The sequence below is a fragment of the Macrobrachium nipponense genome, chromosome 6 (assembly GCF_015104395.2).
Source record: "Macrobrachium nipponense isolate FS-2020 chromosome 6, ASM1510439v2, whole genome shotgun sequence".
Classification (NCBI taxonomy): domain Eukaryota; kingdom Metazoa; phylum Arthropoda; class Malacostraca; order Decapoda; family Palaemonidae; genus Macrobrachium; species Macrobrachium nipponense.
In genome coordinates, this window is record NC_061108.1 from 43,503,962 (window position 1) to 43,531,256 (window position 27,295).

At 36.4% G+C, this 27,295-nt stretch overlaps 1 protein-coding gene across 1 annotated transcript in view; it reads left to right on the top strand.

Annotated features, from left to right (window-relative positions):
• LOC135216294 (bridge-like lipid transfer protein family member 1) overlaps nucleotides 1–26,315 on the top strand; it is a 661,298-nt gene extending 634,983 nt beyond the window's left edge. The window contains exons 24-26 of the mRNA XM_064251460.1: nucleotides 15,303–15,450; nucleotides 24,286–24,498; nucleotides 26,170–26,315. Coding sequence (XP_064107530.1) covers nucleotides 15,303–15,450; nucleotides 24,286–24,498; nucleotides 26,170–26,219 — 411 coding nt within the window. The 3' untranslated portion in view covers nucleotides 26,220–26,315. The remainder of the gene's footprint in view (nucleotides 1–15,302; nucleotides 15,451–24,285; nucleotides 24,499–26,169) is intronic.
• The last annotated feature ends 980 nt before the right edge of the window (nucleotides 26,316–27,295 follow it).

The following is a 27,295-nucleotide window of genomic DNA, read 5'->3' on the forward strand; positions in this document are numbered from 1 at the left end:
GCCCTAAAAGCTAACCCAACAATATAACATAATAAAAACTTTTACATCGTAACATAGATATAAAGAGGGAAAACACGAGTGAAAGAAAAAGAGATGTCCAGGAGGAGTAGGCTGGTTCCGAAGAAGACAGCCAACTGCTCAAAAGCTAGCCTTAGCCGATACGTAGAAGGAGGGCAATAGCCAGGATGCTGGACCAGGAAAATATAAATAATCACTCAGGCGCCTACACCTAGACAAAGAGACATGCATGCATGAACGAGATCTAAGGTATAGGCAATGAAATCCCTACATACGATGTAAAATATAATATAATATATAATGAGGATAGAGTAGCACGTGATAAAAACCCATGAAAGGTAAAAAAAAAAACAACGAAAGATTTCTCAGTATAGAGGACCGGGAAATCTAACAAGACACGAGGCGAGCCGCTGGCCGCCATGCGCCAGACCAGGTGGCCTTATTTCGGACCTAAAAAACGGTAAATAAGGGCCCCTGACTGACAAAACTAAATCCAGACCTTTCGGGTTACTTAACTTAGCTGCGGCGATAGCTGCGCGTTCCATGATGTAGATAAATCCAGGGAAAAGCACAAAAAACACAGAGCAAAGATGGCACGTGTTACTCCTAGTCGGCGTGGTGCGGAGCGTAGTAGTAGTAGTTGCCGTCCTGGCCTGTGGATCGGCGCTCTCAGGAAGGGGATTTTGGTGTAGGAATCTTCTAAATGGCAAGAGGTTCGTGGTAGTGGTCTCACTCGCCCCAGATACCATACCGACACCCTCTTTTTATTTAGGGTGAGCGAGTCAGTTATTCTGACATCTTCCTGATTTGTTTTTCTCTGGTATATGTTAGCTTCATATACCTTAGAAATAATGAACTTAAGAATTATTTCACGCAGCGACATGAAATGAGCCCAGAAATCAAAATATCAATCAACTGTTAAATGTAGGCCAGAAGTAACAAAACTCGTTTATCCAATCAATAATCAAAACTGTCATGGGAAAACCGTATAACCTAAATAGTAACAGGCTCTTATATCTCATACACTATATATATATATATATATATATATATATATATATATATATATATATATATATATATATATATTATATATATATATATATATATACAGGCGGTCCCCGGGTTACGACAGTTCCGGCTTACGACGTTCCGAGGTTACGACGCTTTTTCTTAAATATTCAATGGAAAAATCCGTCCTGGGTTACGACGCTTGTTCGAGGTTACGACGTTGACGCTTCCGACGCTCCGAGTTAACGACGCTTTTAAAAAACGCATACTATGATAAAAATCCTTTATAGTTTAGCACAGTATATTAATAAAAATAAGTTTCTGGTTAGATTACAACAAAAATTTTGAGGTTATGATGATTTTCGACACTTTTATGTCGTATTTTTTCTATGATTTTTAGTGACGCCTCATATGCGGAACTAGTTTCCGAGCGAATGAATACATACTAGCTTGCGGTGCGCAAAGTTTACATATAACAGTCCAAAAGCACAAATAATGAAAAAAATCATTGCTTGTTTCCAGTAATAATAACAAAACGAAGTTTCTGGTTAGATTACAACGAGAGAGAGAGAGAGAGAGAGAGAGAGAGAGAGAGAGAGAGAGAGAGAGAGAGAGAGAGGTGTCTTCCGACGCTCCGAGTTAAGGACAGAGAAGTGTTCGTTTCGTTTTAAACGGCCTCTGACTCATGCCAGTAAATGTTTTTGTTGATACTAAAAATATAAGCCTATTTAAAGATACGTTTACTTTAATTAGTCTATATGATACGTAAATAGTAATCAACTGTTCTTGTAGCCCTCAAGATTTGGCAAAATCGAAGTATCCAAAGAGAGACATTATCCAGTACACTGGAACCTTGACATACGAATTTAATTTGTTCCGTTACCATCATCGTATATCAAAAACAGTTGTATCTCAAAGCATTTTTTGTTTTCCCATTTAAAAGTAATGTAATATGTATTATCCGTTCTAGCGGTATGAAACCACACCTAAACACACGCTAATTACAATATAATATACACAATTTATACACAATAAACAGTAAATAACACACATAAAGATAAAATAACATCTATGTGATAAATGATAATAAATGTTAATAAAATCAATTAAAAAAAAGAAAGGAATTTTACTTACCACAACGAAAGATGACGTGAGGCCAGCAGGGGGAGGAGGTAGGGAAGGGTGGCAGGGAACGATTTGTTCTCTTTTTATTTACGTATGTACACTAATAACTACGTAATAAACACAAATGAAATAACATTGCTAAACTAATTTTTATTTTTTTATTTTAATCAGTTTGTAGTTTAGAAATAATGGTGATGCCTTTGGAAGGTTTTATGCTTTGCTATAATTTCATGTTTTGCTTCCATCGAAATCATTTTCTTGGTTTTTTCTTATTACCTGCTTTGTCTTTAGCTTTGAGACCCATGGTTAATAATAAAATAGACACAATAACACGAAAAATAGGCGCAAATACAACGAACTAAACAACGACGTGTTAACATGCAGCACCAACAAACAAACAGACTGAACGCCATTTATCGGTCGCCTATACAACTAACACTCATCGCAAAATCGTCTCAAATATTTCGTTGTATATCAAAGCTTATATTTTCGCAAATTTTCTGTTGTATCTCAAAACATTCGTATATTAGGGCAATCATGTCAAAGTTCCAGTGTATTTGATCAGAGCGAGAGAGAGAGAGAGATAGAGAGAGAAGAGAGGGGAGAGAAGAGAGAGAGAAGAGACGCCTTGGCAACAATGGTCACCGTCTCGGGGATTGATGTAACATTTATTTTCTGAACAGATAGGACAGAGAAGTGTTTGTTCATTAAACGGCCTCTGACTCATAGCAGGAAATGTTTTGTTGATACTAATAATTATAAGCCTATTTTTTTTAAAGATATGTTTACTTTAATTAGTCTATATGATACGTAAATAGTAATCAGCTGTTCTTGTAGCCCTCAAGATTTGGCAAAATCACTCCAGGTTGTACATAAAAACTTCAAGAATGTAGTGTCACAGAGGATTACAAATAGTTTTTACCTTCAAGAACCAGCATTCTTTTCTGAAAATAACTCCAGGTTGTACATAAAAACTACAGGAAACAACATGTAGTGTAACCAAAGGATTACAAGTAAGGTTTTTATAACTTTTTATTAGTTTAAGACATATTTCCAAGCGTCGTTCCGGCTTACGACGATTTTTCGGCTTACGACGCGTCTCAAGAACGGAACCCCCGTCGTAACCCAGGGGACTGCCTGTAGTATACATATATATATGTATCTATATATCTATATATATATATATATATCTATATATATAGATATATATATATATATGTGTGTGTATATATGTATATATATATATATATATATATATATATATATATATATATATATATATATATATATACACATATACATATACAGGCAGTCCCTGGGTTACGATGGGGGTTCCGTTCTTGAGACGCGTTGTACCCGAAAATTGTCGTAAGCCGGTACATTGTCAAAAAATCCTAAGAAAACCTTACTTTTAATGCTTTGGGTGCATTAAAAACTATGTAACTGCATTCTTATTGCATTTTTCATCAAAAAACCTTCAAATATTGATAATTTTGCATTTTTGGTGTCATATTTCTCGTCGTAACCCTGGAACACGTGTCGTAACCCTGGAAATAATTTCTGATGAATATAATTGAAAGTGACTTAACCTTGGAACATTGTAAGCCGAACCCGTCGTAACCGGGGACTGCTTGTATGTATGTGGTGGTATATATGTATATATATATATATATCTATATATATATATATATATATCTATATATAAGATATATAAATATATATAGATATATAAATATAATATTATTATATATATATATATATATATATATATATATCTATATATATATATATATAATTATTATATTATATATATATATATATATGTATATATATATAATATTGTATATATATGTGTATGTATATAACTATATATATGTAGCGGTATTACTCTTCCGCACACAGCCCTAAGGTAACGTTTGCCGACTTGGAGGCTGTACTTTGGAGATTTAGACTTATATAAATTTTTCTTACCTTGCTGAAAGCTCTTGATATTGAATTAGCAAAAAGGGTTCTAAATTTTGGATGAGAAATGAAGATTGATATATTCTTAAAAAGGTTTATTCTTCGCTCTGTGATTCTATAAAAGTTTCCACCTTCTGGGCTCTTGGACTGATAAAGCTTAATTGGCACTTGAAAGGCACTTTTGCAATTACGAGTCTATAGGCACGAGGGAATTTCACTGAGTGTTAATTGTCACTTTCACTGTCTATAGATTGATTCGCACACCACACTTTTGCGCTTATTTCTTCTTCTCTGGATTCTTCTTTGCTGCTTCTCTCTGTCTCTTCTTCTTCACTCGTTCTCTGTTCGGCTGCGGCAACACTCGTTGTTCTTGCTCGTGCTCTCCCAACGCCATCTTGAATTGCTCTCCCCCCTTTTCTCCACTCTGTCGTTTTCTTCTCTGCTCCTTTTTCTCTCTCTCTTCCTCTCTCTCTGTCTGCCTTTTTATTCGGATGATATCTTTTTAGCACCGCCTTTGGATTTCTTGGTTTGGACTGGGTGTGGTAACTTCTGAAAGACTTCTTGTGTCTTAGTGGCTGCCAGCTTGTATACCAACCGCCTTCCTGTCATATCTTTCACAATGATACGTAGGCTGTGAATTTGTATACGCCTCCTTCTTCATGTCCTGGCTTCTTGGTGGCGTATCCATTCGGTAACCTCATAGGTCATTCGTTGATACCCCTTTTGGGCTGTCTTATGACCAACACTCATGGCTTTTGATTCGTCGAAGTCCTTAGGTCTATCTTGAAAGGGTGGGGCTCTGAAGAATTTGGTACTTCCCTCTTTCTAACAACGGGTCATAGAATTCCTTTTTAACGTATGCCAGATGGCTCTCTCTGACCTGTTCACGAAGGGAACGGCGATTAGTCATAGGCGCTAATGAGAGTAGTTTCCAATTTCTCGAAGATGCCTGGGCGATATCGCTGGTCACTAATCGCTGTTACGGACAGGGGTTTTTTGGGGAGATGAAAACCACATGGCTGATGGCTAAAAGCCTTAATCGTTTGGAGTAACAAAATCCCTTCGCTAAGAAAAACTCTTATCTTATTCCCTTTTCTTCTCTTATTATCCGTTTCGTGCCTTTTTTTCTTAAGTATTATTAAGTTATTGCCCTTTGGAATAACGACACTGTGCCACAACTATTACAGTCTCGGCCCGCTACCGACCCCTCGCTGACTCTGACAGCGTTACCTAAGCTGAAGCAAATATTATACCTACAAGAGGACTCCTAACTTATGGTTCTTGGAAATCATATTGAACCTTTAACTTAAAAAACATCAAAAGTGAATGTAAACATGAGCATGTCCTTGATTAAGTAACATTAAGGGCAACAATCAAAATTGAATGTAAACATGAATAAATTCTTGAGCAAGTAACATTCAGAGAAACATAAAAAAAACTGAATATGAATATGAACAAATCCTTAAGTAATGTTAAAAGACATTAAAGCTGAATATAAACATAAACAAATCCTTGATTTAGTAATATTAAAAGAATCATCAAACTGAATTCAAATATGAGTAAATCACATTAAGAAACATGAAAACTAAATGCAAACATAGATAAATCACCAAAAACTAGAAAACTCAAAGTTAAACATAAATTAGCCCTTAAGTCACATAAGTTATATAAATGCATGGTAGAAGCAAAAAAATGATAACTATCCAAGTTTACAGTATATGATTGGTAAAGTCCTCTGTCCTATTCTATCTAGGTGGATATCGCTTTTCTTTATGGAAAAAAATAAATTTCGTTCTTCGTTGACGACACTTGATGACTTCTTATTTGCTGCGATCTGCTACTTGGGACAAGTCCTGGGAGATAATATCCTTGTGTATTTGTATGCAATAACAAGTGTGTCCTTGACTTCCTACTGAGATAGTGTATTGTGTTCATGCAAATATTCATTGAACCTTCTTACTGTAATCCTGAGTAACCTTGTACATTAAACTATATAACTTTACTGCTTGATACTAAAACAAAATTGGCAACTCTGTTAAAGGAAACTGGGTTTAGTGGGTTAATACTTGTAGGTTTCTTCTACTGTGACAACATTTAGTAAGTTTTTACCAATCAATATCTTGTTAGTAAGTTCTCATCAATTAACATCTTGTTAGTGAGTCTTTGTCGATTAATATCTTATTAGTAAGTTTTCGTCAATTAATATCTTAAGGATTGAGCAAAGTAAGTGTATTAATTACCCCTTCAAAATCTTAATCATTTCTGAAACGAATTCCCTTATCTTAAAATCACTTAATATCTATCTTAACCATTTCATCTTTATTCTTTCAATTCTAAAGGTGTTCTTACGGAATAATTAAACTCAATAAACTTCTTGAAATTCTTATACTATCACTTAAATGTTCCCCTTCAACTAAAAAAACCAAAGTTCGAAGTTAGCGCGCATAACCCCGAAATTTTGCTACAAACCAACTAATTAAAGTAAGAAATGCAACAAATTAAAAATTTATTCCTAAGCCGACCTGTGAAGGTAAACTTAGCAATAAGAAAATAAATGAATACATGGGAATAATAAGATGAATCAATGGGTTTGTCTTTTTTTCACTAAAAGTGAATCTTCTAATTATTAGGTTATACCTAGTCCCTCTGGGACTTCTTCTGGCTTCTCCAGTCACATGGAGTTCTTCATCTTCTTTTAACTTCTTTTGACTGGTACCCTGGTACTGGGTTTTAGTTCTTGTCCTTCACTGAAAAGTGATTCTTCTTTACCATAGGCTTTGCTTAGGCCTTTCTTCTGAAATTTCTTCCGACTTTACTTCTGACTTTTCTTCTGACTTCAGTCGCTTCAGGATTTCAACAACTTAGTCTTCTCTTGACCTTATCTTTATCTTTATCTGCCCGAAAGGACCTTCTTCTTCGAATGATTTTTAACATATGAGAAAGGTATTCGATCATTCGTCCTTTTCACTTTTATCTTGTCTCTTGTACATCTTCGACCTTGTATGGTCCTGTGAATTAGTGGCTATCTTATAACTAATACCACTTCTTACGTCCATCTTAATGTAGACTTTGTCGCTTATCTTTTAATCTACTGGGTTTAGCTTTACTTGATGCGTGTTCATCATATTCCTCTGTACTTCTTCCAAATTTTGTGTAATCGCTTGTGAATTACATACATTAAAGTTTCCGATTCTTATCTTCATAATGTCTTCAGAGTAAGTAGGCTCTATTGGCTGATTCAGCCATGTATCAGGTATCTGGGCTTATATCCCATCAAAGCCTTTATGAGAGTTGCTTATGAATTTGGGCCAAAGGTAAATCGACGTCTCTGTGTCTAAACTTCCTTTTATTCTTCTCTTGTGAGCCGTTTCCAGCTGAGTGATACTATTGTATCGCTATCTCCTACCTTATAAACATTTCGAGTTTCTTGTACTAATGTGTTGTACGTCTTGATCCCATTATCTGAAGTAATGAGCCGTGGGCAGATATCTGCCTAATTTCTTATAGAGCGGTTGCCACATTCTTAGCTACTTTACTAGTAATTGGTATTAACTCTGTATATCACATGAGCGGGTCAATACACACTAGTATCTTCCTTTACCTCTACACGTGGTACGAGGTTGAGTGCTAAAACCTATAACTCCTCCTTTAGTAGGAGTCAGTGGGATATAATAATTCCCTTGAGGTATTTCCTCGTTCTTTCTTCCCTTTCCAATGATGCGTATGTTGCAATTCTTCACATGAGTACTAACTTCCTTGTGTTAGTCTGTCTCATCCCTTTTGGGTGAGGTCTCATGTCGTTGTCAAGCGTTAGCTCAACGACTTGGGTTCTTGGGCACTGAGGCGCTACCCATCTATGGAGTACACCTGTGAACTGACCAAATGGGTCATGTTCGTGACGCCTATAAATTATACGTCGTCTATATCATTAATGCATCTGTGGGACGTTCAACCCTTTTCCTCGCTTTCCCTTGATTCTTGGGAGCTCAATTTCTCTTTAGTTCTTCAGCACTAGGAGATCACTTTTAAATCTTCATCTCTTCTGGTTCCTCTCATGAAACCCTTTGCCGGCAAGGCTTCTTTGTATAATTGCACAGTAAATACATTTGTGCTACTGCATATAGTTTCGCTCTGTTATTTCGTCTCGACTTATCATATTCATACTATCACTTTGCAAAGCACGTCTTGCTCATGCGTCTGCCGTTTTTATTTGTCTTTCCAGGAACCTACGTTCACCTCTATATCGTAGTCCTTGGTTGTCATAAATCTACGGGCTCTACCTTCGGAAAAATTCGGGTTCTTAACTTTCTTCTGCAGCTGAGGGATCAGTGCACATTGCTATCTCATTTGCCTCCGTGGGCCTTAATTTCCTACTGTAAGATGCTATAGACTGGTTATTTATCAACGTATTCTTTGCATTAAGCACGCTCCTATTCCGGCGCGGCTTTCTTCGGTGGCTAATAGAGTTTCTTTACGAAAATCTGGGAAACTAAGTGCGGGGATGCGTTAATCCCTTCAATTTCGACAAATGCTTCTTGTTGCTTTCGCTGTCCACGTGAATGATAACGTGTTCCTTTTCCAACTCTGTCAGAGAAGCGGATATGATTGCTAAGCTCTTTGCATATCTTAGGTAAATACCGACTAAACTGAAAATTACTTTACGTCCTTCTAACGTTGAGTGTAGGGTATTCCTCATTGACTTAATCCTTAATTAGTTTACTTGTACACCCCTTTCAATTACTATAAGTCCAAAGTAATCTATTTGCCTTGTAAGGAAATTGAATCCCTTTTAACCTTAGCTTGAGGTTTGTGTCTTTTAATCTTCTTAGGACTTCTCTTACTACTTCCGTGTTCCTCTATGGCATGTCGCTGTTATTACCAAATCGTCTATGTGGCAGTGCACTCTTTTGCCTATCAAATCGACCAAATTCTTATCCATTTTATCTTATAAAGTTACGGGGCTATACCTTAGACCAAAGGCATCCTTGCACATTGATACTTGTCGTTTCTAGTGGAGAAAACTATCGAAGGTTTACTTTCTTCGTCATAGGGGTTTGCCAGAATCTCTGCGATAAATCTATAGTGGTGAATTATTTCTTGAACCTTATAGTGACGATAAGATCTCGCATTAATCGGTATTGGATAAATATCGTTTCCAGTAATTTTATTCAATATTTCTGAAATCTGCAACTACTCTTATAAGTTTTTTCGTCCTTTGAATACTAGTAATAGTGAAAAAGACTACGGGGATTTTGATGGTTCTATTATTTCTTGTCTATCCATTCCTTGTACTTCTCTTTCAAAGATCTCCTGCTAGGAATGTTCTACTCTGTAGGCTGATGTGTAGATTGGCTTTCTGTTTAGTGGAGTGACCATTTTGTGCATTATTTCGCTTGTATCTCCTCATGTGTCGCGACTATATCTTTACATTCGTGCTAAGTCTACAATTTCCCTTCTGGCAAGAGTTTCCCTTATATCCCTTAAATGAGATTCCAACTTAGCCCTTCTCAGTTTTATGAGCCAAATTTTCGTTTTCTTACTGATTGCTGCTACCGTTTCCCCTTCTACGACTCGAATATATATGGTTTATACTTCTGCTAGGCTTTCATGTAAACTAGAAGAATAACGTATTCCGTTTACTTGCGTCCTTTCAGTAAGCGTGAGAATTTCCTTCCCTTCAAAAATTGGATTTACTGTACATTCTTTCCACATACTTTCTCCAGGTTTAAGTTTAACTCTCCTTCTAATTTCTTAAGTGTCTTGATTTGATTCTAAGAAGTTATTGATCTGTTATGAACTCGTATTACCTTCTGGATATCTTCCCTCTGTCTTATCCTTCTTCAGAATACCTTCCATCAACGAATTCTCATCGAGTCTAGGTTCTTCTAATTAACTTGCAAATTGGTATTCTGGAAATCTTACGGCCCCTCTTTTTCCTAAATTACTAACTGCTCTCTAGGTGCGTCAATGTTGACCCCTTGTCTATTCATGATTGGATAAACTATTAACAAACGGGCAAAGCTAACTGTTTGTTCGTTGCTACACAACCCTTCTCTTTAAATGAAATTCTTCCTGGCTTAGAATGAACAATCTAACAGGCTTATTACCTAGATATTATTACTCTGAACGTCTGTGATTTTTACAGTCTACCTCTGAGTTCGAACTTAAGTGAGAAAAATATAACCGATTCAATTCTTTGCTGACCTTATATTTTTTTATGACTACCTCTGTTTATCTCTTACTATTTCCACTGGATTCAAATTTTATCTCAATTTCAGGCAAGTCGAATTTGCTACTATTAATTAATTTCTCAGCTTATTCCCCCTTCTTTACTTTGACTAGCGGCGCCCTGTCACCGTCAGTCTCTGAACCTTGTCGCTCTAGTTATCCTGTCTTCTCACCTTCCCGTCCTGGGTGGTTATGGGTGGAGACAGATCATCCCCTTCAGGGTTCTTACCTAAGATTTTCCTGACTTCTAAATCAATTTCTGCTACATCATCTGTTGGACCCCATTTGCGGTTCATTTGTGCGGTGACCGCTTCAGGTAAAGTTCCCAAGAGCAAAGATAGATATATCAATCTCTTACAATTCTTAAGTGTTATTCCTTGTTTATCCCCCTTTGTAATTATCCACTGATTATTTGAAAATGCCTTATCCAACTCATCGTCATAGATCGATGGGTCAATAAGGCCTTTGCGTGTTTTCATATCGCGGAATATGCCTGCAAGACGGATCACCGGATCGGTTTCATCTTGTGGGGAATATATTTTCCTAAGGAACTGCTTCAGTTCTTCCCAATTCCTAAGCCTTTGATAAGTCTCTGAACGGACATATTGTTCTAAGTCTCCTGACTCCAGGTCAAGATAGCTCTTGGCTTTAAGAAGTTTTTCCTTATCTGTACCCGTCATGTTGCTTAAGCGTATCTCTATTTGTTCTATCCAGCTTTCTAATTTACAGGTATCCTGACCTTCCCTTCTTCCGAAAAACTTAGTTACATGAACAATTGCCTGTCCCCTACATGTTCCCATTGCTGCAGCATCCGAGTTACTCGACTGTGTTCCCTCAGCCATGTCTAATTTCCTCGTTTGACTTCTAGTGTGAACAAGAGTTCTTGCTTTCTTATTTCGGGCTGATCTCCTTCGGACCATCTTCTCCTTAATTAAAAAGTTTCTTAAACACTGAGTATCTCTAAAATGATTAAAGTTATGGTAGTAATATCCCGTAAGTAGTAATAATTTCCCGTAAAAGAGCTGATGAAATAAAATACTTTTACTCGCGTATCCGATCACCAAAATAAAAGAATTTTCCCCAAGAAATATGCTCAAAGTCTTACGTTACCGGTAGGCGATTCTTAAACAACCACAAAAACCCTCTTAACAGTACTGGTAAAACGATACTGAACTGACCATAAAGTGTTCGCTAACGAGAGACCTCCCGTGGATTACTCTTGTTATCCTAAACGTCCTTTAAACAAACAAAAAATAAAAACAGATTGACATTTCACTCGACGTAACCAATAAGAAATAAAAAGCAAATGTTAAAACAAAAAACAAAGTATAAGAAATCACAAAACAACCAAAATCACAAAAAACAACATAAGATGACACAATCAAAATTCAAATTCAAATTTAAAGTTATTGGTTAGTAAATACAAATGTTCGGGAAAAGGTCCTAGTAGCTGATTAGTTATAATTAGTAAAATGAAGAAATATCTTAGTTTCGTTGCCAAAAAAAACGTTCAGTGTGAAAATCTTTTAATCTTGAAATACCAGAAATTGTCTAACTGAAATGTTAATCGCGAAATTTACTTTTGATAAAGTTTAATGTTATGTAAGTGTGAGGATATTATTTTGGACTTATCTTCTTTCGTCGTCTTCGGCACCGGGCTTACGTCTGACAGCTTGCGTTTAACTCGCGTTGAATGGTGTGTTGGTTCGTCTCTGCGGGAAAGGGGGAATCCCTCTCTCTCTCTCTCTCTCTTCTTCTCTTCGGGATGGGAAAGGGAGCGCGTTGAATTGGGCGTTTTCTGAATTGTGCTTTCTTTCCTCTTGATATATTCTTTACGCGTTCGACATCTTGTATCTTCGTGTGGAAGTTCTATCGACTGTTTCTTGTACTTCGGAGTGGAGTTTTTCTTCGCGAGTGTGGGTGTTTTTTTTTGGAGCGCTTTTATTGTTACAACTCGGTAACTGTCTTTGTGTTTGGGAGGAGCACTGGTAACTGTCTTTTGGGGGAGAACCTTCTATTTCGAGTGGCGTGAATGGATTGAAATTTCTTATGCCGACACTACTCTTTTGATTCTGTTTCGCGACCGCTGTTTTTTAACTGTCAATGGTTTCTCTTTCAACTTCGTATCCCGTCGCTACGTACCATTTAACTGTCACTGTATCTCTTCCTATCCTACTGCTCGACACCAGTTAATCTTGTCACTATATCAATCTTTATCTCATCGTATCCCATCGCTCTGCCACCAATTAAACTGTAGCGGTATTACTCTTCCGCACACAGCCCTAAGGTAACGTTCGCCGACTTGGAGGCTGTACTTTGGAGATTTAGACTTATATAAATTTTTCTTACCTTGCTGAAAGCTCTTGATATTGAATTAGCAAAAAGGGTTCTAAATTTTGGATGAGAAATGAAGATTGATATATTCTTAAAAAGGTTTATTCTTCGCTCTGTGATTCTATAAAAGTTTCCACCTTCTGGGCTCTTGGACTGATAAAGCTTAATTGGCACTTGAAAGGCACTTTGTTGCAATTACGAGTCTATAGGCACGAGGGAATTTCACTGAGTGTTAATTGTCACTTTCACTGTCTATAGATTGATTCGCACACCACACTTTTGCGCTTATTTCTTCTTCTCTGGATTCTTCTTTGCTGCTTCTCTCTGTCTCTTCTTCTTCACTCGTTCTCTGTTCGGCTACGGCAACACTCGTTGTTCTTGCTCGTGCTCTCCCAACGCCATCTTGAAGTTGCTTCTCCCCCTTTGTTTCTCCCACTCTGGTCGTTTTCTTCTCTGCTTTTCTTTTTTCTCTCTCTTCTCTCTCTCTGTCTGCCTTTTTATTCGGATGATATCTTTTTAGCACCGCCTTTGGATTTCTTGGGTTTGGACTGGGTGTGGTAACTTCTGAAAGACTTCTTGTGTCTTAGTGGCTGCCAGCTTGTATACCAACCGCCTTCCTGTCATATCTTTCACAATGATACGTATTGGCTGTGAATTTGTATACGCCTCCTTCTTCATGTCCTGGCTTCTTGGTGGCGTATCCATTCGGTAACCTCATAGGTCATTCGTTGATACCCCTTTTGGGCTGTCTTATGCCCAACACTCATGGCTTTTGATTTGTCGAAGTCCTTAGGTCTATCTTGAAAGGGTGGGGCTCTGAAGAATTTGGTACTTCCCTCTTTCTAACAACGGGTCATAGAATTCCTTTTTAACGTATGCCAGATGGCTCTCTCTGACCTGTTCACGAAGGGAACGGCGATTAGTCATAGGCGCTAATGAGAGTAGTTTCCAATTTCTCGAAGATGCCTGGGCGATATCGCTGGTCACTAATCGCTGTTACGGACAGGGGTTTTTTGGGGAGATGAAAACCACATGGCTGATGGCTAAAAGCCTTAATCGTTTGGAGTAACAAAATCCCTTCGCTAAGAAAAATCATTATCTTATTCCCTTTTCTTCTCTTATTATCCGTTTCGTGCCTTTTTCTTAAGTATTATTAAGTTATTGCCCTTTGGAATAACGACACTGTGCCACACTATTACAAATATATATATATAAGATATATATATATATATAATTAGATATGATATAGATATATATGCATATATATATATATATACTATATATATGTGTATATATATTGATATATATATATATATATAATATATATATATATATATATATATACAGATAGATATATAGATATATATGTGTATATATATATATGTGTGTATATATATATATATATATATATATATATATATATATATATATATATATGTATATATATAGATATAGATTTTATATATAATATATATATATAGATATATATATATATATATATATATAATATATATATATATATAGCTATATTCGGGACAGCATCTTTGGAGAATTAGTGCTTCATGATGATTTGTGAACCTTACAAGACTTTGAAGACCTTGATGGTAAATTCGTAATGACAATTAATCTTGATATACCTATACGGTTCACAGGTGTTAATTTCACTAAGTACAATGGCATCCTTGAACAAAAAAATACATCACCATCTGAAAGAATTTCAGATTAATATGAAATAAAAAATGTTAATTCACTCCTTCTTTGGCCATGGCAGAGGACAGGTGCCTCAGTATGAGTGATGGAGTGGGACTGCCCTGTGCATTTCTCCAAAAGGTGTGAAAAAACTTTTCACTTGGGTTTGTAACTACCCGATGGGCATTTAGAGCGAGGACCTTCCCCGCAATAGTGCCATTGTTACTAAAAATGTAAAGTTTTTTTGAATTCTTACTGTCCCTTTGTGGCTTACATAAACCATTGAAGTCTCTTTCCAGTATTGGCACACACTTGTTATCTTTTCTTGTTACGCTGGTTCTGTGACTCTCCCAGCTTTCAATTGTCCATCATCAATTATATTTACTCTTAGTACCCATAAGAATCAGCTGCTGCTATTTTTCTACCAGTGATATTAACTTTTCTTGTCCTTTCTTCCCAGGTTCCACTTCGCCTCATAATATTATTATTCATCATATTTGTTTGAAAATTTCTTCTCTTGTAAAATTCCCCAAGTTTATGTTGTTTCTCTTCACTATATTTAGTCAGCATTGTTTCATCTATAAACATTAATAATTCCACATTGCTATTCACAACCCATTTTCTTATCCCACAAATTCTCCTTTATGTACTGTGCTTTATTTGACTTCTTTCATTACTTCATCCATAAAGATGTTGCATACAGTACATATATACAGCTCTGCCTTAGATGGCCATTGATGATTATCTCATTTGACATGAAGTATTTATATTACTGTAAATTATAGCCGTTTTTTACTTGTTCTACGTAGAAAAACACTCTTCTCAGTAATATGGATGAATTTAAATGTTGATGGTAGTTTTTATGCAAATCAAAGCCACTTTTATGACCAAAATGGTAATATATGCATGAAACTATTTAATTGTTATGTCTTCAGGTCAACATGCCACTGCTCCGCCTGTTGCACCAAATAAGTTCAATGTATCAAAACGCAAGAGAGACTCAAATTGGTTTGCGTGAACAACGTCCCACAAGAACCAAGGAAACAAATCTACAAAATCACCACAAAGATGGGTCTTACTCAGGTCAGTAAGTAATGTTTTAGTCCTAAAGTGTTTTGATCATTGGTTTTGGTCTTAATGTGTTGGAATTTAATATTTGGACATTTTTCAGAAATGTGACCAGTTCTTTTGTGTTTTAATTATTTTATTATGAACCCATTAACCCTTAAGCGCCGAGTCGCAATTTACCAAAGTGTCTCTCTTATGCCGGCAGCGTTCAGGAGTTAGCGCCGAAGCGATAAAAAAGATTTTTAAAAAAAAATCACAGCATGCTTGGTTTTCAAGATTAAGACTTAATTTTTGGCTCCTTTTTTGTCATTGCCTGAAGTTTAGTATGCAACCATCAAAAATGAAAAAAAAAATCATTATCATATATAAATATTGGAATATATGACAGCACAAAAAATATTTCATACATAATTGTATACAAATTGTGTTGTGAGCAAAACGGTTAAAGCTAATGAGTTAATTTTTTTCGTTGTACGTATTGTACACTAAATTGCGATGATTTTGGTATATAACAAATTGTAAAATGATCAAAGCAACGCAGAGAAATATTATCACAAAAAGATGCATGAATTCGTAATGTGTGGACAAAAAAAAAAGTTTTTTTCAAAAATTTACCATTAATCGAAATATTGTGCTAGAGACTTCCCGTTTGTTGCAAAATAAAGGTAATTGTTTGAATATTACTAGATTGTAAGTGTTATAGCTTACAATTGCAGTTTTTGACCATTTTGGTCGAGTTAAAGTTGACCAAAGGTTGAATTTTTTCTATTTATCGTGATTTATATGAAAATATTTTAAAACAGATTAAAGCTACAACCATGAGTTATTTTTTATTGTAATCTACATGAAATTGCGCACATTTTCATATATAAAACTTTATGTAACGGCTAATATAAAACGGTGCAAACATTACGAGAAACTGACGAAAGAATTTCTGAGATTTTCAGCAGAGTTACTGCGAGCAGATGTAAGGAAAAAGTGTTTTTCAAAAATTCACCATAAATCAAAATATTGTGCTAGAGTTTTCCAATTTGTTGCAAAATGAAGGTAAATGATTGAATATTACCAGAATGTAAGAGTTTTAGCTTACAATTGCTTTTTTCGACCATTTTGGTAGAGTCAAAGTTGACCAAGGTTGAAATTTTGGCACTTATTGTTATTTATATGAAAATATTTCAAAACTGATAAAAGCTACAACCATGGGTTGTTTATTGTTGTATTCTGATGAAATTGTGCACATTTTTTTATATAAAACTATATGTAAAGGCTAATATAAAATGGTGCAAAAATTACGAAAAACTGACGAAAGATTATCCGAGATGTGTCGCTGATGCTTTTTAGTGCGAGAAGAAAGAAATTGGGGCATGCGTGCCTGGGTTAACGCTTGTAAACAAAACAACAGCTTGATCCGTGAACTCCCAGGATCCCTCAAGGCACGTGAATTAAAATTTTTGCAAACTAGGCTTATAACTTTTTTCCACAAATATTTAAAAAAAACATTTTGTAGTCGACGTATCGTACGTCAATTAAGCACCCGACAGACAATTTTAGTCGACGTATAATACGTCCAGTTGGCATTTAAGGGTTGATAACATATTGCATTATTCCTTGCCACAGCTCTCCAGTTGTACCATCTTGATAAATTTTGAAAGAGAAAGACCCTACCAGAAATTTATGTGAAGGCAGTGCTGCAGTTTCTTTACATTTAAGAATTGTGCATTTACCTTGAAAAGTGTTTTGCAAGGCCTTTATTCTTCCATGTAGCTCTGAAATTTGCAGATGGATTGTGAGCTGCTCTTCTAGTATTAACATATTTTAGTGTTTTATGTGTGCCATTTATTATTTTTGTTCATCCTTTTGCCTTTTATCTTTCTCTGTTTTGATGGGATTTCATAGCGACTTGTAAATTACAATTTATTTTGCCATCTGTGTGATGGTTTTACAGATGGCCACAGATTTTTTAGTGTTCAGTTGTCTTTTATTTGGTAGGTAATTTCCATCATCCCATTACATCTTGGGATTCTGTGTGTAGTTTTGAGTCTGGGTTATTTATTTCAGTGGAATCAGGGCACTCCTTTAGTAATAAAATTCTGTGTGGAATTTTTAGTAACTGTAATTTTTTTATGCCAATTTTCTTTTTGCCATTATCATAGTAATAGTTAGTCCTTAGTTCATTGTCTAACTCAGTGTTATTGATTGCAGTGCCACTTGTTTAATTTCTTTCTTGGTGAAAGTTATGATCATTTCATTAATACAGTAATTAGTGAATGTATAAATATCTTCATATTTTGTTTTTTGTATTTATTCTTCATTCTATGTGTATTTGTCTCGAATTTTACAATTTCCATTATGCCCAAGCATAATTGTGAGTGTTGAGAGGGTATGCCTTGGTGCCTTTATGTCCTCATAAGTAATGAGTTAATGTGGCTTTTCCTTAGCAACATTCATTTCAGGGCGTGATGTCCCTGCCTACTCGAGTTAGGGTAGAAGAGAGACTTTAGCCTTGGCAAACAACTCTTTTAGAAGGACACTCCAAAATCAAACTAGTGGGTGGAAGGGACCCTTTATCCTTGGAAGGCAACTCTCCTTAAGAGAACATTACTCTGAAATCAAACCTTGTTCTCCAACCTTGGACTGTTCCATAGCCAATGTACCATTGCCTTCCATGGTCTTGGGTTTGAGTTCCCTTGCTTGAGGTCACAATTTTTTAAAAGGTGTGTAGGACAGGCTGATGAGAAATCTCCTTCTTCTTTACCTAATCTTTTCCTTCTAGACTTTTTAAGAATTTCTGAATCTGTCCTGACTGTCCTCCCCTAGTTGTTGAGGCAAACATGCCAGGTTTCTTATTTGTCTTACAAGGTGCTTCTTCCATCACTCTTTTAATGATTTATTGTCAGTTTTATTTATACCATTAATGAAGAGTGTAATGTAAGTAAATACTTTTGTCGTTAATGGTAATTTTTATTGTTCTGCTGATTTTTATTATGTTGCTGTTGTTATGAGTCTGTTTATTAGTTTTGCTACTAATTTCATTTTAATTTAAATTCTTGTGGGAAAAATTGAGGTGAAATGTAAGCATGCTACTATTTATTGTAAGAAAAATTGCAGAGCACTAACAACTCACATACACAAGGTATGGCTGTATACACAAGTCAAGATGACCTATTTATTGTTGGAGTGTAGTTGCCATGAAGTTCTTTGTTTTAAGTTTTACAATGTTTAAAAGTTTTTGCTGTTTATTGCAATCTGAATATTGACAGTTTTATTTATAACTATTGCTTGGAGAGGATTGGTATGGCTCAGTCACAGGATTCAAAAGCTTCACTCTTATTTGTGAAAAAAGTTAAGTATATAATAGTTTAACCAGACCACTGAGCTGATTAATAGCTCTCCTAGGGCTAGCTTGAAGAATGAGATACTTTTACGTGTCCAAGAACCAATTGGTTACTTAGCAACGGTACCTACAGCTTATTGTGGGATCCGAACTATGTAATATCGAGAAATTAACTTCTAATCACCTGAAACAAATTTCTCTGACTCCACGTTGGCAGAGCAGGGAATCAAACTCAGGACTGCTGTCCTTTGTGCAGACTACAGTGAAAAGCGTAGTAGTGGCTTAACCCTTTCCTAGACAAACTCAAGATATGTTGTGATTAGTGTTTTAAAAATTTTGGTCTTACCACGAGATATCTCTAAAAAAAAGTTAAATATAAGACTAATACAAGATGTCTTGTGATCCAGTGTTGTTTTAAGGCTTATTTGAGATATCTCATTCCATATCATACATTTGGCAGTGGTACTTGCTGCTGGAAGTTTTGAGTTATTGAGAATGACTTTTTTTTTTTTTTTCTTTGCTCCGACCATGCGTCATTAGGTTGTTTTATTAGTTTTTTCTTTTGCTTTTTTTCATCTTTTTAAATAAATTTGGTTTGTCATCTTAGACTTTTTATATGTTATATTATTGATTTATCACATTGCTGTGTGGTCTTTTATTAGCTAATCCCTTGAATCCCTTGAGTATTTTGTGATACATCGAATAACCAGCAATCTTGAGAGTTTCTTTGTTTTCTATCTTCTTTTTACCTTTTTTTTTTTATTTAAGATTGTTGTTTTCTCCGTCATCTTAGACTGTTATATATGTTAAATTATTGAATTATTATGTTGATGTCATGTCTTTTTTTAGTCTCTAATTTTTTGTGATATATCAAGTGTAATATTTTTTCTTTTACGCCGTGTATGCATCATACAAGCTCTAAAGTGGTAACTTTGATATTCTGTTTTATTTCTTCCGTTCTTTTGTTTTTTCATTCATTGCCTATTTTCAAAATTACTATAAATAATCAAATGAGATATCTATCTCATGATAGACCAAAATAGGTATAATTTTTATGAGATAACTCGTTAATGACCATAAAAAGGTCTCAAAGTGAGTTCTAAAATCATTATTTTACATAAAATAATCATGATTTAATTTCGACTAAGAAGTACCTACAGTGTCTAAACAACTTATATTTTCAATGAATTAAATTAAATAATTGGAATCTTTTTGACCCAATGTTTAAAAATTGATCCTTGGGTTAATTCAAATTCCACAGGTCTAAATAAGCGGTCTGTTCTTGAGTTCTGTTTATTCTCTGATTTTGTAGCTAATTGAGGAACCTACAAATAATCTGGTAATAGATTAGATCACAATATTCTCAGATGTTCCAGGTATTGACAAGTTCAAGGTCTGCAAGTATATAGGCACTTCTAATCGCTGCGCCATTGAGATAGAGATATCTATCAAACATTATATCGTAATGCCATCTTTAGACAAATGGTGTGACTGAAACAGAGTCAATTGGGATTGCATTATTGAAACTTGTCAGGCATTATTATTGCTACATCAGATCCAGATCCTAAGAAGTTAAATAAAATGCAGATGGATATTTTAGTAAGGTATGTCCCTTGAAAGATAATCAAATTAAAGGCAAATGACTAGCTATGGTATGATGATACATGTAGATGAGCTTACCATAACCAACAGACCAAAGTCATCAAGTGGAAACAATATCATTTATATAAAAATGTTCACCATTTTTGTTGAAACTTGCTGTGCTGCAAATAGAATTTACCATATTACTTAGAAAAATTATAATCATCATTAAAAAGGTAACTAGAAAGAATTTCTCAGCCTTATATGTGGTGGACCAAATTGGCATTTCTGGGCTCGACCTGTGTCGGCCGGTGAAATGTTCCTAAAGCACTCATTTCTAGGTAAAATAAAAAATGCTAAATATACCAGAGAAAAAAGCCATATGGAATGCTGGAGTTACTACCCCCAGGTCGCTCACCCTTATAGGGTGTCGGTATAGCACAGGGGCGAGTGGAAGCCACTACCACAGATACTTTTGTCAAATAGAAGTCTCCCCTCTCAAAATCCCCCTCAAGAGAGGTGCCATTACAATGCTACCTTCCGCTCGCTACTACTACCTCTGCCAGAAAATCTTCATTCCTGTAATAGCACTTATCGTGTCTGCATGCGTTGTTTTCGCTGTCTCCAGCAGTGTTTTTTTGCGAAGCATCATGTCTTCCCGTGATCAAGAAGCTTTTTCATCTAAGTTGAGTATTCCGTTTATCGTTTTTGAACACGTTGGGGCAACGATGCATCCATTTTTGGCCCTTATTTTAAGTCTCTTGTTCTTGGGAGCCGGGGATGACGCTCTTATGATCTGCCATTTTGGATGCATCGTTGGCAGCGTACGCGATTATATCGGATTTGATCTCGCTATATATTTTATTCACCGTTTAGCACTTCCCTGTAATAGGTTACTGTTTTCGTATTCATTATTGTCATTCTACACTTGACAAATAATGAGAGCCTTGTTTTTTTACGGCTTGTCCTTAGGTGATTAGCCTATTATAGGGCCCGTCTCGCTCCTGACGTATACTGAGGGCTTTGTTTTTTACAGTTTGATCTTACGTTATTAGCTTATTATAGGCCCTTTTTTCGTTATCATCAGTCCCTCAGGAGCGCGTTGGTTCCCCTTCGTGCGTACGGCGATATGCTTCACGTTATGCGCGAGTATTGTGTTTTTGGCATCCTAGGCTAGCCTAGCTGTACGCCAGTTTATTTTTAGAGGTGAAGATTCCTCAATCATTCGCGGTACTCATGCATGTATATTTCTAGTTTAGTTTTCGATTATAGATCTTGTATTGCTATTTGATGAGGTTGGAAGTTCTTCACGATGTCCTACCCTAGCCTATCCGACCAGACCTAGGCTAGGTTTTGGAGGGTATATCCCACCACCCTTAGTTGCTCCTTGTACCGCCACCTGACCCAGACAGATATGTTTACTTGGAGGTGGCCCAGGACTAGAGAGTTTCTCTCTTGTTACGTATGTAGGGGCTAGGCCTGTCTTCCTGACCAGATCGATAGATTTGATTTTGGAGGGTTGAGTTAGGTTCTAGGCGTCCTCTTCGTGATGTCCTTATAGGAGCCATCCTAGCCTACCTGACCGGATCTGTACCGATTTCAGAGGGTTGGGCTGGGATCTTAGGTGGGTGCGGTTTTTCTCCTCCCCCTTTTTTTGTCAGTACTTCCAATAATTCCTCATCAATTATTTTATGAATTATTTTTGTTGAGTGTAGCCTGAGCCATTGCCTCCTTTAGGGTGTCAGTTGGCCTACCGTCTTTTGCCCCCTTTAGTAGTAGGCTAGTTAATGGCTTCTCGAGAAGTGGTATTCACTGATCGGTTGCCGTGGCCAGACGATCACGACTCGTCCACTCTCCTCCAGACCTGTCCGGACTCAATCCGGCGCTGCTTTGTTAGCCCGCTGTCCAAGTAATCCTACAGATGAACTACAGCTAGAGCGTAGAGCACGGTCCTGGGGATTAGTCGGAGGAGATTGGGGATTGTACATTATGTAATCTCTGTTGGTATGTCTCTGGGCCTGTGTTTTTTCTGGCGAGGTGTGGTCTACCATCACACCTGCCAGGAGGCTATACGCCGAAATTTACATACCGCTGTTCCGCTGCTCTGTTTTCCGTACTTCTCTAGTGTTATCGCTGCTTCCCCACTCTAGTGGGGGCGGAATTAGGCTTAGAGATGCGTTTCTAATTGACTTGGAACTGCTACGCTTCTCCGGTGCGATCAGACTCAGGCTTAGGTATTTTTACCAATTTTCTTTTCCCCTGTTCCCTCTTCTGCTCATATCAAGCCAACCCCACTGGTTATAGCTATTGTGATAACGAGATTATGGATTCCGGAGTAGGCGGAGACATTCAGAGCTTAATATTAAGAAAAGTTATTATGTAGCTTTTGTATGTCTCCGGGCCTGTGTTTATTCCGGCGAAGTGTGGTCTACCATCACATGCGACAGGATGTATACACCGGAGTTCTACGTACCGTTGTTCCCGCCGCTCTGTTTTCCGTCTTCTATGTTATCGCTGCTGCCCACTCCGGTGGGGGCGGAACTGGGCTTAGAGAATGCGCCTCCAATTGGTTGGGTATTGCTACTCTACTCCGGTGCAATCAGACTCAGGCTTAGGTTTTGCCTTGTTTCCCTGTTCTGCTCGTATCAGGCCCACTCCGCCGGTTATAGCTTTGGCGATACCCAAGTATGGATTCCGGAGCAGGCGGAGACATCCAGAGCTTTATTAATAAGAAGTAAGTTGAAGATTGTAGTCGATAGTACCTTTAGCTGGTTATGTAACTAGTTTAGGTGTATTCATACTGCCGGAATTAACTCCGGCAGCATTATTTGACGATACTCATGTATCTTTCCAACTTACAGGAGGTGGGGTGCCCAGCTGTCCTGTTTAAACCATATGGGCATGAGGCCTGCCGATCTCATGCCAGCTGCGCCATCCACCTGGAGGGATGCATGGTCTGGCACCCGGAAGCCTGCATGGTGTGTTACGGCCTTGTTAGGATCGTAACAGATGAGTCGGTAGGTGGCAACCTCGCCTCATTGAATGGTGTAGTCAGTGGGGTATGGAGCCTGAGCCACCGTAAATGAAAATACCATTGAATATCAAAACTTGTATGGATTATCTGCCTCATCTTCCTCATCAGGGAATGGAACGCAGCTGAATGAGCCTGAAGCTTTGATATATCAGGTGTAACTTTTGACTCATTTTACTTTAGAGAACATCTAATGAAAGTTTCAGCAAGTGCAAGACGAACGTTTGGTGTACTAAATAACGCCTCATATATTTATAATGGTTATAGAATTAGTGCAACCTGTTTTACATAATTTTTACTTCCTTTACTGAAAGAATATTCTCCAGTGTGGATATCTGCTACTGCCAGAGGTTTATCTCATTTAGGTGGAGTGGTTCGTAGAGGCAGGTTTCTGTTTCCTAATATAAACAGTTATTACATGGACTGTTGATAGATTTTATAAGTTGTATTTTAACATTGATCTTTCACATTCACAGTTGATCCTTGATCCCCTTTTCCTGCCAAGAGCAACCAGATTTGCTGAACAGCAGCACCAATATGCTGTAAATATGTCTCAATGTAGAACTTCTGAGTTCCAGGGATCCTTTATTCTTTGCAATTGAACTGTACAACAGTCTCCCTGAGGATTATGTGCAATTAGAACTTTTAAAGTACAAGTGAAGATGTAATGCATTACTACCCTAATACAATTCTTCTTGTATTTTGATAATTTAATTACATTTTTATTTTTATCCATTTATATATTTGTTAATTTTTTTTTCTTTTTTAATAAGTGATCTCTTCTTTCTTTCATATTTCCCATTACCTTGCATTACTTGTTTTTACTGGGGTTGGACTTTACGATAGTGCTGATATTGGATGCCTTTTTGTTGATGATTACCCATTATATTTAATTTATTGGCAGAGCTACATGAAGGGGAGTACAAGGGTGCAGAATACAGTATCAGCATCAGTGAAGAGCAAGCAACTGTTTCTTCTTTGGCTGGAATAAAAGGTCCCCGAGGCTCAGTAGTGTCATCTCTCTCTGCTCGAATGTCACCGCCACCACCTTCCTCCCGCACCACACGGCCTCAGAGTTTTGCTCAACGTCTGAGGTCTTCAACAAAAATGAATAAAGGTACTTAGTTTTTAGACATGTTGCTTTTAAAAGTTCAAAGACATTTGAATGTTTATGTTAATGAAATGCATATACGTACTGTATGTGCTGTTATTATCATCTATCATGTAAGATTGCCTGAAAATACATAGACAAACTTTGTGTTATACTTACTCTTAAACTTTATTCATTCAGTTAGCAAGGTTTTTTTAATACAGAAAATCATTTCATGAGCTTTCCTCATATGTGATTATTTGCCTATAAATAGGAGAAGTATCTGTTGTGTCATCAATCTAATCTTTGCTTAGCATGTAAAAACTAGTTGGATGGTTAGCCTAAAATGTTAATAATTCCTTTTCCTCTGTTTGCATCAACTAAACAAAGTACTGTAAAGTGATTTCATCATAATTTTGAGTGTAGTATCAGAAAGGTCAGTTTTTTAATAAACCCACATTATAGAAATAATGAATTCTTTCCAATGATTTTATCACTAACTAAATATATTACATTACAAAGGATAATAGTTTAAGTTGTTTAAAATGCCAATAAATAATTATAGGCAAACTAAGAAGAAAATAATATAATAGCCTATTGCAAACAATTTCAGAATTAATTGCTGATTGAAACAAAGTATTTTTAAATAGGGTCCAAGTACTGGTGTGAAATGAAGCATCATGTAACAAGGTCCAGTTTACAACAGAGTTCAGCGTAGAAATTTGACATTTAACTTTGAAAAAGATATATTGGGAGTTGCCTTCAGTTTTTATACAATATTTGTAAAGGATTTGTGCAAAAGAAATGGTTTGTTATGTAGTTTCTGTAGTTTGAAATTGAATAAATGTTCAGTCAGACTAGGACATACTGACATTCAGTAGGTGCATTTGGTATATACTGATAGTTGTAAGATTTTTTTATCAAACGGCTGATAAAATATCAGATCTCTTACAGTGGTTGCCTGCTAGGTTTCATTGCTGACTTTATAATATAAGTGTGTATGATGTCCTTACTTGAATCATTATATCAAATGGTTTATGTTGTAATTTTTGTCAGTGTTTTACATTTTAAACTTTTGCAAGGCTACTGTGTAAGGTTGTTTTTGAGAAAGTTTGAGGGGATGTTACTGCTCATATTTACAAGACCATTGATGAGGCAGGTAACTATTCCTTTTGTTTCAAATGATAGCTTGGCTTCGTGAGATGAATATTGTTTGTAAGCTGTCTGTTTAACTTAAAGTGTAGAGATAGAGTGAAAGTGTAAAGTCTTGACTAGGTAGACTAGCCTTGACTTGGGCTCTTTTTCATCCAATGTCTACAGTCCTAATATGCCACTGAACATGCTGGCAGTGGGTTGAACAATCAAGGTACAAGTGAGCAGTGTTGGATTTTATAAGCTAATGTGTATCAGTGTAGATAAACATGGAAAATGAAGTTGTAGAATAATGTATATGATTATTTTGATAAGTAAAGCTCAGAGATCAAAGGCAAATTGTCACTGATCTGTCATTTCAGATCATAGGGATTAGTATGAAAAGTTTTCTCTGTAGAGAGGTATGACAATTTGCATTCTCATCATGTGTAGTTTGTGACCTTTGTATCAGAACACATTTTTTTGATGACAAAGTTCCAGTTTTAAATGCCTTCAGGTATGTTAATACTGTAATGAATATTTTAATACTGTAATGCACTTTTATAGGATACACAAATCTTGGTGCAGAGAGGGGAACTGGCAGCCCCTTGTTTTAGATATTAGCGTAAGTGGCTCAGGACTTGAAGGAGCAACTATATGCTCTTCAGACAAATCACCACTTCTGGGTCCTGCAGAAGCTCCAGAACCACAGACGCCTGTTACAGCAACTCCAAAATGCTGGCGCAATATTTATTACCTTTTGGATTTATACACCACCACACCTGACGACCACCAAAACTGTTCAGCAGAGGTAAGGAAAATGCTGGAATTTATTTACATATGCATAGTACTAATGGTACATTAATTATTTATAACATGTAAGTGTATTAACATTATTATATTTTAATTTGACAATGACAGATAAGGGCCTCATATATTATTCTCCTATAATAAAGCTGTTCATTAAAATTTCCTATATTTGTAAAGTTGAAAACTTTTCATTAGTAAACCACTTCAAGCAGCTGTTAGTCTGTCATACCTACATAATCAGCAAGGCGCCTCAATGGCGTGGTTGGTTTGGTGTTTGCTTCTCACCTCGGTGGTCGCGGGTTCGATTCTCAGCCATTCCATTGAGGAGTGAGAGATGTGTATTTTCTGGTGATAGAAGTTCACTCTCGACGTGGTTCGGAAGTCACATAAAGCCGTTGGTCCTGTTGCTGAATAACCACTGGTTCCATGCAATGTAAAAACACCATACAACAAACAAATACATAATCTGCATTTTTTCATGTATTCAGTTGGCAGATCTTGCTTTCAAGTAGTCTTTTTCATCCAACTTTAATTTACTTAAGCTTTTTATTTACCTGGCTTTCTAACTTATTGACGAATATTAGTTTAAGATGATGGTGTATAGCATTATTGTGTTAAACAAGAGATTCATAATAAGTATTTTACTAACAAAAAATATTACATAAATACAAAACTTATATTTGCAAAATATGTAATTAAGAAATACTAACTTTGTTTGAATATGTATATTACAGTTATTACAGTCATATGAACTACTGTAGCCTGTTGTAGGCGTCGTAAGTCTGGAACATGCGTCGTAACCCTGGAAATAATTTCTTATGAATATAATTGAAAAGCGTCGTAACCTTGGACGTCGTAAGCCTAGACTGTTGTAACCCGGGGA